General features: G+C 49.9%; 1 protein-coding gene across 4 annotated transcripts; it reads left to right on the forward strand.

The window, feature by feature from the left end:
• The first annotated feature begins 43 nt into the window (after positions 1-43).
• On the forward strand, positions 44-11,588 carry Rassf1 (Ras association domain family member 1). Of its 4 annotated transcripts, XM_031343594.1 has the most exons (6): positions 44-435; positions 2,781-2,887; positions 6,729-6,833; positions 7,039-7,336; positions 7,455-7,570; positions 10,727-11,588. In XM_031343594.1, the coding sequence occupies exons 1-6, from the start codon at positions 186-188 to the stop codon at positions 10,871-10,873; spliced, it is 1,023 nt and encodes a 340-aa protein (XP_031199454.1). In that variant the 5' UTR covers positions 44-185; the 3' UTR covers positions 10,874-11,588. The 4 variants fall into 4 exon arrangements, with proteins under 4 accessions (XP_031199454.1, XP_031199455.1, XP_031199456.1 ...); XM_031343595.1 differs by lacking the exons at positions 44-435; positions 2,781-2,887 and adding an exon at positions 3,296-3,666; XM_031343596.1 differs by lacking the exons at positions 44-435; positions 2,781-2,887 and adding an exon at positions 3,296-3,603.
• Positions 11,589-12,108: the final 520 nt, after the last annotated feature.

Here is a 12,108-nt window from a genome sequence, read left to right on the forward strand (position 1 = left end):
GGTCCACCCCTGTGCCGTGCCCCGCCCACACAGTCCGCTCGCCTCGGTTTCCAGCGCGGCGTCCTCGGCTCTTTCCCGCCGCCCAGTCTTGATCCTGGGGGCGGTGCCGAAGTTGCGGCCCGCCTTGCGGCCTCGCCCGCTTGGTACTCCCAGCTAGTCCGCTACAGCACCGGCCTGATCAGGCCATGTCGGCGGAGCCAGAACTCATTGAACTACGCGAGCTGACACCGTCCGGGCGCATCGGTCCAGGCCGCACCCGGCTGGAGCGAGCCAACGCTCTGCGCATCGCTCCGGGCACAACACGCAATCCGTCACAGCAGCACGTCCCGGGTCGTGGCCACCGCTTCCAGCCTGCAGGGCCCACCACGCACACGTGGTGCGACCTCTGTGGAGACTTCATCTGGGGCGTCGTGCGCAAGGGCCTACAGTGCGCGCGTGAGTAGCGGCCCCACACAGCCAGCGACTACGGAACGGGAGGTCAAAGGCAGCACCTTAGTTGCGGGTCAAGCCGCAGCGGAGGGCTGGTCAGTAGTAATGATCCAGACCACCAGACCAGATCTCCTTGCCTCGCCCCATCAGGGAGAGTGCTTAAGAAAACGGTCATCACTCGTCACACTCTGTTCTTGCACAGCTGGGCAGAGTTAGTTGTCTGTGAATAACAAGGTGCTGGTTTCAAGTTTGTCTTTAAAGTGCTTGGGCCCTTCTTGAAAAGCCTTTGTGCCTACTGTGCTCTGAGCCTACATTCCGAGGTCCGCCTCTTCCCAAGGATTGGCTCACTGTGTTCCCCCTCTAGATTCCTGGATGACTTCCCCCACATATAATAGGGGGCCAGAAAAAGTTAGAACCTTGGTTAGGATTCTTGTAAGTAGGAATTCTATTGAAACTTCAGTCAAGGTTGTTTTGAGTCAAGGATGCAGAGGCTAAAACATGGAGTACAGCCACACACACAGTGAGTGGTCCTTCTGACCTAAGAATTACCAGCAAACAGAATCACCCAGGACAATTTAAACCCTCCAGTCTCCTTGTGCCTACTTCTCCTCTCAGACTTGTTGAATCCATTGTTGAAAGCAGACCTGAGGCATTCTGGGTTTTTTGGTTTTTTTTTTTTTGGTTTGGTTTGGTTAGTTGTTTTGTTGTTTTTCAAGACAGGGTTTCACTATGCAGCCCTGGCTTGCCTAGAACTCTCTATGCAGACGATGCTGTGACAAGCGACCCACCTGCCCCTGCCTCCCAAGTTCTGATGTATAGTTTTGAGTTGAGAATCGGTGCTTTGGGCCACATAGGAACTTAAGGTATTATAAGGTATTAGGTATTATAGGGTATTTTAGGCCTGTGCATGCCTCGAGAGCATCTCATTCACTACATGAGTATGTCACAAGTTCAGCTAGTCAAGTACAGTAGTTTGTGACAGAATGCCACATGGAAGCAGGAGTTGTGGCATTTCAACATTCACAAAGAGAAAGAAAGCTGCTCTGGAGTTCTTGTCTAAGAAGCAAGACAGTTTGGGGAGATAAGGAAGAAATCAAAGGTAAATGGAGGGTTTCGATTCAGACTGGTCTTACAGTAATAGCTTGTTGAGATAGGAACTCTGGGGTGGAGTGAAGTTGGAAAAAAATGACATTTTGGCCATGTTCATCTGAAATCTTCGTTAGATATTAAAGTGAAGGCACTGTGAGTAGGATTTGAAGAGGCAAATCAGTGCTGCCTGGGTTCTGGACCAGGTGAGTGTAGACAGAACTGGGACAGTATACAGGTGAGAAACCTGGACATCAACTATGAGGCCTGGACCTTGATAGAACTAAGGAAGGGGCTCCACCAAGGAGCCTCAGAAAAGTGAGAGGGAAACCTGGGCAGTGGGTGCTATCCCTGGGAGTCGGAGGAGCAAGCAGGAACCAAAGGATTTAACAATTCTGACAATGGGTACAGAAGACAAAAACGTTAGACCTGTCCACTGGACATTGTGACTCGTGCCAATAATCCTAGCCCTGGAGTTGTTGGAGGCAGGAGGATCACCGAGTTCAAAAACCCCATTTGGGGCTAACCTGAACTCCATTAAGATTCTTTCTCAAAAACCAAAATCGACTTGTGTAAACAAGTGGAGGCTAGTAGATTTTTTTTCGACCGAAGAAGTCAATTCAAGCTGAGTGTAAGGAGGCTAGGGAAGTCGCTAAGCAGACAGGGAGGAGGGGGGGGAGGGAAGGTGTGCACGCAGGGAGAAAGAAATGAAGGCAGAAAGAGACTCGGAGACAGATAAAAAGAGAGAAAGAGAGAGAAGGGGAGCGAGCACAAAATGTCTGGGTTTTATAGCTAAGAATCTTTGGGGGAGGGGAAGCCTAGTCCTTGCCCTGAAAAGTTCAGGGTAAAGGGCGGGGTATGCCAGCTATATCCTGCAACAGGTATGGACTAGGAGAATCTAGAGGCTAGGTCTGCTTTGATCCGTTACATAGGCATCTCTGCCGCTTGTCCCGAGTCTGAAACCTAACTGGGACAGAGGACAAATATAGGAAGTCGTAAATTAAATGCCTTTGTTTTCAAGTTAATGGCAAAGCTCGGCGGAAGGCAAGCACAAGTGTTAAGCACGCTTGGATCTCTAACCGCCTGAGCTCTTCCAGCAAGTGTCCAGAGGTGCCTAGCCGAGGACGCTAGGATCTGTGTAGCAGTGGGCGGTAACCGGCTTGAGAAAAGGCCAGTCAAGCCCCAAAACCCGTCGGGCAGAGGCTCCCGCAGTCAGTGGGTCGCTTCGCCGAGCTCCCCCGCCTCACGGCCAGCCCTTTCTGCAGACTGCAAGTTCACCTGCCATTACCGTTGTCGTGCGCTCGTCTGCCTGGACTGCTGCGGGCCCCGAGACCTGGGCTGGGACTCCGCACTAGAGCGGGACACGAACGTGGTGAGCGCGGGGTCGGGGGAGGGCGGGCCGGGAAGGGAAGCCGGGGCTCAGCGGAGGTGTCAGGGGTTAATCCGGACGCCGTGCACCACAATGAACAATCCCAATGATCAGTTTCCCGGCATCAGAGACACCAGTTCTGCTTGCGGGTTTGTCAGGCGCTGACTCCACGCCAAATCTACAGCCCACAAACCACCGGCCGCGAAGGCGCGCCCTGGCCGGGTGCACGCGCACCTCTCATACCCCGGCTTCCGGCCCGGAGGCAAGGTCGCTGCACATGCGCACACGCCCGGGCCCGCGGGGCGGAGCCGAGTGGAGATGCCTCTGCGATGAGGTCATTCCTCGAGCCGCGGCGTGGTGTCCCCGCCCCGCGACATCCCCACCCACCCCCCCACCCCCCCTTGACAGCAGAGCTGGAGTCCGGCTGCCTACGTTTCAGTCCTAACGGTTGCCGCGCGGCGCTGGCCTCGGCGCAAGCGCGTCCCGACACGCTCACACGCACGCACGCGCGCGCCCGAGGCGGTGGTTGGAGTCTCTCCACGCCGAGGACTAGGGATCGGGCGGGCAAGGCGATGGGCGAGGCTGAAACACCTTCCTTCGAAATGACCTGGAGCAGCACGAGCAGCAGTGGCTACTGCAGCCAGGAGGACTCGGACTCGGAGCTCGAGCAGTACTTCACGGCGCGCACCTCGCTGGTCCGCAGGCCGCGCCGGGACCAGGTGGGAGCCCCGGGGGTGCCGCCGGCGGGTGAGGGGCGGTCGCTGGAACCCCGCCCCTGCCCGGTAAGTTGCGGCCTGGAGAGTTAGTTGCTGGTCAGCCTCCTCGCCTCTCCATCGCGAGCCTCTCGGCGGGCCCAGACAAAAACGGGGAGACGTAGGTAGGGCTCTCTGTCCCGGGTAGAAGCCCGGTTCCAGCGCGATGGTACTGAGTACCCAGGCTACCCTGCCCTTGCAGTCACAGACCGGTTGAGCCAGGGGAAGCAACTCTGAAGCTTGAAGGGTGGACCACAGGCGGGCGTTATTCACCCATGACTAAAGCCGACCTCGCAATCCAAACCGGCGTCTTGGTTTCGCATTTGGGCGCTCCCACTCCCTCCCTGGGGGAAATAAGGAAGTGGAGGAGGAGTCCACCGGGAAGTGAGAAGTTAGCTTGGGAGGGGACTCTTGTTCTTGTCGTATGCGGTCTTGGATCAGCCAGCAAAGTCTCCAGCCGTTGTTGGAGCAACTCTTTGACCCCAGTGGTGGACCCACATCTTTCTTCCCTCCAGGGGTGGAACCGTGCAAAGGGATTTGGGGAATACAGGAAGAGGGTCTTACTCTGGACTTATTAGGAACATCTTACCCATAGGGAGCAGGAAGACTTAAAAAAAAAAAAAGTTAAGTGTGGTACCAGGACAGCTGAACCTCTTTAAAAAGTCTAGATGTGCCCAAATTATCAGGCTTTTCTGGGAATATCGAGGTTGTGGCCTCCAAGCTCGGATAAGTTCTGGAGCTGGAATCCCTCAGAACATCACCAAGGCCAGAAAGTGAGACAGAGACTGAAGGTTAGAAAATGAAAGCCGGGCGGTGGTGGCGCACGCCTTTAATCCCAGCACTTGGGAGGCAGAGGCAGGTGGATTTCTGAGTTCGAGGCCAGCCTGGTCTACAAAGTGAGTTCCAGGACAGCCAGGGCTACTCAGAGAAACCCTGTCTCGAAAAACCAAAAAAAAAAAAAAGAAGAAGAAGAATAAAAAAAGAAAATGTAACAGCACTGACCTAGAACTCCTTATTTGAGCCAAGAGAATGGAATTGTCTGTGAAGCTGTAATGAGGCTTGATACAAATTTCTTATAGGTGGGCTACCACTTGACACCTCCAAAACCTTAGTCCAGACTTTAGATTTAATGGGGGGAGGGGGGAGGGTGCCTGGGATTGCCTCCATACCACTCAGCCTGAGTCATCTTCTATTGTGAAGAGGTGGGAAAAAAAAATACAAGATACTGGCCAGTTGAAAGGTATATAAAAGCCGGACAGTGGTGAAGCACGCCTTTAATCCCAGCACTTGAGAGGCAGAGGCAGGTGGATTGCTAAGTTCGAGACCAGCCTGGTCTACAGAGTGAGTTCCAGGACAGCCAGGGCTACACAGAGAAACCCTGTCTCAAAAAAAAAAAAAAAAGGCAGGCATATAAAGAAAAGAATTGTTTAAAAGCAGCTGAAGTTTGTAGCTAACTCGGTTGTAGAGTGCTTAGCTAGTGTGGCTTCCAACCATTAAGGAACCAAAAAAGAAGAAGAAAAAAGAAAAAGGAAGCTAAGAAGTCCCAAAGAGTAAATAGAGTAAAAGCATGAGGGCTGGGGATGTGGTTCAATATTTGAGCACTTGTGAGGCTGCAGGTTCAATCCCTAGCCAAGGCCATTCAAGAATTCTCCTGGGACAAGGAACTACCTAGTGGTGATCCCAACTGTGTTTGTTCCAATTGCATTCTAACTAGGGCCTTTCTGAAACCAACAGGAGGTAAGACTCCTGCAGTGAGATTCAGCGAATTTGGTAGAGGAAAATCAATTCAGAGTCCCTACTGCCCTGAGCAGCACTCCACCCTCCAGCAAAAATTCAGTCCCAGAAGAACTTTGTCTCTGGGCTAAATCTTCAGACAGCAAGGGGGAAGAGCAGAAGCCTATCTGCTTGCCACTGGTAGGACAGGCTCTGCCAGGAAGTTGCCTATACACCTCTGGCAGATGAGAACCTGGCTTGAAGCTGCCTTCTGTGTAGCTTGAGTCAAGGAGTAAATTGTATGTCCCAGTGATTTCTTCACTATATAAGATGTAATATGGCTGGCCCCAAGAAACCATAGAGATCACCTTTCCCAAACTCTTGTCTACTGGTAGTTAGACGGCTGATGAGCATCGGCTCCCATGCCTCCGACCGACCCTACCGTGGGTCATGCTCTGTGCTGGTACAGAGCTGGAGAGTGGACTCCCTTCTCCAAAACAAACTGACCCAGCTAGTGTTCTCGGTTCCGCTATGGCAGTGGAGATGTGGTTTGTTTGTTTTTTGTTTTTTGTTTTTTCTTTCAAGACAGGGTTTCTCTGTGTAACCCCGGCTGTCCTGAAACTCACTCCGTAGACCAGGCTGGCCTCGAACTCAGAAATCCGCCTGCCTCTGCCTCCCAAGTGCTGGGATTAAAGGCGTGCGCCAGCTGAGATGTGGTTTTAATTGTATGTGGGGGGAGGGGATCGAAGGGCCTTGTACATGGGAAATTACTCTATCACTGAGCTACACTTTATCCCTCCCAAAGTGTTTTTACTTTAAACAAGATTTTTCCCAGTAGTCCTTCATGCCTTCATGTTTTCCTGGCCTCTTGCCATGTGCCTTCATTTGTCTGTTTCTGTAATGTTGTTAGGGGCCACAGCCAGTGCTGAGGTGGCCCCAGACAGCAGGAAGCCAAATGAGTCTACCTTTCCTTGCTGTCTCCATCTATAGCATGCAAAACTAGAAGCAGCGATGGCTTCAGAATGTATAGGTTTGGTGACAGGACCAAAATCAAGTTCCAAGCCGGGTAGTGGTGGCACATACCTTTAATCGCAGCACTTGGGAGGCAGAGGCAGGTGGATTTCTGAGTTTGAGGCCAGCCTGGTCTACAGAGTGAGTTCCAGGACAGCCAGGGCTATACAGAGAAACCCTGTCTCGGAAAAAAAATGAAAAAACAAAATCAAGTTCCAAGCCAGAAGGTGTCCCCCATCCCCACCCCAACCCACGGCCCAGAAAGCCTTGGGCTTCTCAAGAGCCTGCATCCATGCTGGCCTTGAACCTGCATCCATGCTGGCCTTGAACTTGTCAAGGGCCTATATCCACGCTGGCCTGTCTTTTAGGATGAGGCTGTAGAGCGGGAGACACCTGATCTTTCTCAAGCTGAGACTGAGCAGAAAATCAAGGATTACAATGGCCAGATCAACAGCAACCTCTTCATGAGCCTGGTGAGTTGGCTGCTTAGGAGTGTCGGTGGTGGGGGCAGAAGCCCAGCTTTGTGCCAGATGTCCAGAGTCCTAGCCAAGTATTCGTGGGTGTGCCCAAACAGCGATCTATGCATACCTGGCTTTGCCCTGCCACAGAGAGCTCAACCTCTTCCATCTCCAGTAGAACTTCTTGGCATGGCATGGTTCTTCTTTCTCTTTTTTTCAGAATAAGGATGGCTCCTACACAGGCTTCATCAAGGTTCAGCTGAAGCTAGTACGGCCTGTCTCAGTGCCTTCCAGCAAGAAACCACCGTCCTTACAGGACGCCCGGAGGAGCACAGGGCGGAGCACTGCTGTGAAGCGCCGCACCTCTTTTTACTTGCCTAAGGATGCTATTAAGCATCTGCATGTTCTATCACGAACACGGGCACGGGAAGTCATTGAGGCCCTGCTTCGAAAATTCATGGTAGTAGATGATCCTCGCAAGTTTGCACTCTTTGAACGAACTGAACGTCATGGCCAAGGTAGGTTTGCGGTCTCAACACTCCCTACTTAAGGGGTATATATCACACCCCTGTGCATTAAGGGGCTGAGGCATCTGAGTCTGTCTCTAATTGTTTATCCCCCCACCACCACCTCCAGTATACTTCCGGAAACTGTCAGACGATGAGCAGCCCTTGAAGCTGCGGCTCCTTGCAGGGCCCAGTGAAAAAGTCCTGAGCTTTGTCCTGAAGGAGAATGACTCTGGAGAGGTGAATGTGAGTACATAGTCTTTCTTATTTTCCTATCACTAGACAAAGCTAGTGGGATGTAGTTATGGGGGTTTCAGGAGAACGTGGTCTAGAGGACAAGCCCTGCACAGCCTCTCCAAGAATAGCAGGTTCTGGAGCTAGAGAGACAGCTCAGTGGTAAGAGCACTGACTGCTTTTCCAGAGGTCCTGAGTTCAATTCCCAGCAACCACATGGTGGCTCACAACCATCTGTAATGGACTTTGATGCCCTCTTCTGGTGTGTCTGAAGAGAACAATGGTGTACTCATATACATAAAATAATAAATCTTTAAAAACAAATGAATATGCAGGTCCTCGAATGGGAGGAAGTTTTAGGCTTCCAGGACTCTCAAGCCAAGGTATAGAGCCTATCCCAAGAAAAAGAAGCTGAAGCTAGTGGCTCATGTTATAATCCCTGTACTCGGTGGCTCATGTTATCATCACTGTACTTGGAAGGCTGAGGATTGCTGTGAGTTTGAGGTCAAAAAAAAAAAAAAAAACACACACAAGCTAGGAAGAATTGCCTTAGGGCTTTGTTGTTTCTTGGTGTTGGAAGTGAGGACTTGGCTAGCTCATGGTGAGCCAAGACCAGTTCAGAGCTCCTTATATCTGGGCTCAGAGACAGCGCCACAGTTGAGAGTACTTACTGCTTTTCCCAAGGACCCACGTTCTGTTTGAAGCTTCCATGTCAAGTAGCTCCCATTCACCTGCAACTCCTGCACCAGAGGATTTGCCTTCCTCTTCGGGCATCCTCTTCTGTCTGTACTTATGTGCATGTAACCCCACTCAGACACACAGGCGCACCCACACATACAAAACTAGGACAATAGGGCAGGAAAGATGGCTCAGTGGTTAAAAGCCAGTGTTCATGCAGAGGACCTGGATTTGGTTCTTAGACCCATGTAGAAGCTTAGAGCCGTCCATAATTCCAGACCATGCCCACAGTGCACATACCTGCCTACAGGCTTTAAAACACTTATACACATAAAACAGATTTTTAAAAAAGACTTTGTGTATGAATGTTTTGCCTGCATGTATATATGTGTACATATGTGTACATGTGCCCATAGAAGTCAGAAGGTGGTCTTGGCTCCCCTAGAACAGAGTTACAGATGATGGAACCCACCATATTGGTACTGGAAATTGAACTCTGGTCCTCTGCAAGAGCAACCAATGCTCTTAACCACTGAACTATCTTTCGAGCCCCTAAAACAAATCTTAAAAAAAAAGAGAAAAGAAAAAGAAAAAAGCTTCTCATGTATAACCTGGAAAACATAAAGGCCGCTTTGAAGCATTAAGACGGTTTACCAGTGAGGACAGACGGCACAGGCCTGCAGGCTCATCTACCTGGGAAGCTAAAGCAGGAGGATTTCCTAAAGGTCAAGACCAGGCAGGGCTATATAGCAAGATCCTATCTCAAAAACAAACAAAACACTGGCCTGTAATCTCAACTACTTGGAATGCTGAAGCAGGAGGATCACTAGTTCAAAGCCGTCCTGGGCTACTAAGTTAATTTAATGACATCCTGTCTCAAAGTAAAAAGGCTTGGGGCTATAGTTCAGTGATAAACTGCTCAACAAGCTTAGCCCTTGGTTCAAGTCTTAGTGAGGTTTTCTCTTGCTTTGATGAAACACCATGACCAAAAGCAAGTTGGTGAGAAAAGGGCTTATTTATTTGGATTACAGTTCCATATCATAATCCATCAGATAACTTTAGTTTATATCAAGTTAACCAAAAACTAGACAACACAGTTCAATTCCCAGTAATGCAATAAAGTAAAATAAAATAAAATAGACCTTTTACCTAGGGGTTAGTTGTGGCTCAGTGGTAAGAATATATGCTGAACATGCATAAAACTCAGCAGCAAAAAGAAAAGAAAAAGAATGGAGTGAGTAAGAGGGCTGTCTGGGAATGTAGCTTAGTGATAAAGAAAAAGTAAAAGATAACCGGGCGGTAGTGGCGCATGCCTTTAATCCCAGCACTTGGGAGGCAGAGGCAGGCAGATTTCTTAGTTTGAGGTCAGCCTGGTCTGGTCTACAGAGTGTGTTCCAGGACAGCTAGGGCTAAACAGAGAAACCTGTCTTGGGGGAGGGGAGTGCCTTGCTAACATTTATGAGACCCTAGAGAGAGAATGAATCTGAGAATATTCAGGAGAGTGCACCTTACAACAAACAGATATATCTCACTGTGAGGCGACTGTTTTCTGTTTTCTATACGGAGTGCTCATGAGGATCCTAGCACAGACTGTTTTAGTCAAGAGCCTAACAGCAAAGCCTAGCATCGTGATAAATAACTTGTAATCCCAGCATTCAGGAAGCAGAAACAGGAAAATCACAAGTTTGAGATTAACCAAAGCTACATAGCAAGTTAAAGGCCAGCCTTTGATATGTGGAAAGACTATGACTCAAAAACACAACAACAACATCAAAATAGGGGCTTAAAGAGTTGGCTTAGCGAGGCTGGAGAGGTGGGTCAGCGGTTAAGAGTACTGGCTGCTCTTCTGAAGGTCCTGGGTTCAATACCCGGGCTTCACTTCCCAGTACCCACATGGCAGCTCACTACTGTCTTTAATGTCAGTTCTAAGGGATCTAACACTTCACACAGTCATGCATGCAGGCAGAACACCAATGTACATAAATAAATTATAAACCTTTAGCTGGGCGGCGGTGGTGGTGCACGCCTTTAATCCCAGCGCTTGGGAGGCAGAGGCAGGCGGATTTCTGAGTTCGAGGCCAGCCTAGTCTTCGGAGTAGAGTTCCAGGACAGCCAGAGCTATACAGAGAAACCCTGTCTCGAAAAAACAAAAACAAAATCTTTAAACAACAGGAAAAGGAGTTGGTTCAGTGGTTAAGAGTACATGTTGCTCTTACAGGAGACCTGGGTTTGATGCCTAGCACCCAGATGGCAACTCACAACCATCTGTAACTCTAATTCCAGGGGATCTGATACCTTCTTCTGACCTCAATGTGGAAACATGCATACACATGATATAGGACAAAACACCCATATACATAAGATAAGGAAGTGAGGAGGGGACTGAAAAGGGAGGTAAATGTCAGGAGGCGGATGGACTAGTCTCTGAGGAGTCTGCCTACTTAGCCATACATTGTTGCAGCCCGTGTATCTCTCCTCTGCCCTTTCCAGTGGGATGCCTTCAGCATGCCTGAACTGCACAATTTCTTACGCATCCTGCAGCGGGAAGAAGAGGAACACCTTCGCCAGATCCTGCAGAAGTATTCTCGTTGTCGCCAGAAGATCCAAGAGGCCCTGCACGCCTGTCCTTTGGGGTGACCTTGGGTCTCCCTGTGACAGGAGGAGAACAGGCAGTGCAAAGAGCGTGCCGTGTGAGTGTGACAGGGCCCATGGGGCCTGAGGAGTGCGTGTGCGTGGAGGTCCTCCTCTGCTGACAGGGATGAGCCCAGAGAACAGTGAAGGAGCTGGCCCTCTACCAGTGGCTATGGCAGGGTATGGCTTTGCATCCCTCTGCCCTTATGTACTGGGTCATACTCTGGGTAGCTGCCCCAGTCTTTCATCAGGGTCACAGCTGTGAGAATCTTAGGGACTACAGACAGAAGAAGGTTCTGTTTTCACGGGTGAGGGCCCTTACCTATGGAGAAAGATTGTTTTGGGTCATGAATGGGTCTCAGGATAGCCCTATCAGAGCCAAGGGTAGCTGCTCAGAATAATACAAGCAATTAAGGAAGAGACTGGGTTTCCCTCTTACCGTGCCTTCTGACTTAACACACACCCTGGGGTCAGGAAGGACTGGCCAGTACAACTTCGGTGGGTCAGTGCCTCCTCTAAGGGAAAGGTTGCTGGACCAGATCCTCCTCTTATTTGCCAAAGCCAGAGTCTCCCTCAGATATTTTTGATGGAAGTGTATGAATGTATGTAATGTTTTGTGGCCTCAACTGAATGCCTCCTGTGGGGAAAGGGATGGGGGTGTGACAGTTGTCATCAGGGCCTGATGCCTGAGAGAATTGGCTGAATAAAGATGCAAGAACTTTTCTGGTTTTGGACTCCATACTGTGGGCCACCAGTCAGGGTAACACCTAATGAGAGTGACTGCCAACAATAATTGACACATCCAGAGCGCATCCTTTCCAAGGTCACAGTGGGACCAATATGCTTAGGAAATGTATGCTTATAGATTGAGGTGTCTTTCAACCTTCGGGCTCAGGTCATGGTGGAGACAAGAATAAGCTATAGTTACTGCACAGGGAAACTTTTCTCACAGGCCAATTCAGAAAACCATAGTAATAACCCCCTCTCCAAATAACTATTTGTGGGTATCACACTTCACATACTATAAGTGTAGAGCTGGTAACAATCCTTTTACTGAAGTATGTTATCTGGTGAATTTATAACATTTAATTTAGGTTCGGTTCCTTCAGTTGTAAGAAATTGACCAAAAAGTTTTTAAAAGAAGTTTGGCCTCCTTTGTAGTTGCTCACTCCTTTAATCCCAGCATTCAGGAGACAGAGGCATGTAGATCTGCGTTTGAGGCCAGCTATTTATGCATGGCA

This window comes from Mastomys coucha, unplaced genomic scaffold (assembly GCF_008632895.1).
Source record: "Mastomys coucha isolate ucsf_1 unplaced genomic scaffold, UCSF_Mcou_1 pScaffold23, whole genome shotgun sequence".
In the NCBI taxonomy this organism is placed as follows: Eukaryota; Metazoa; Chordata; class Mammalia; order Rodentia; family Muridae; genus Mastomys; species Mastomys coucha.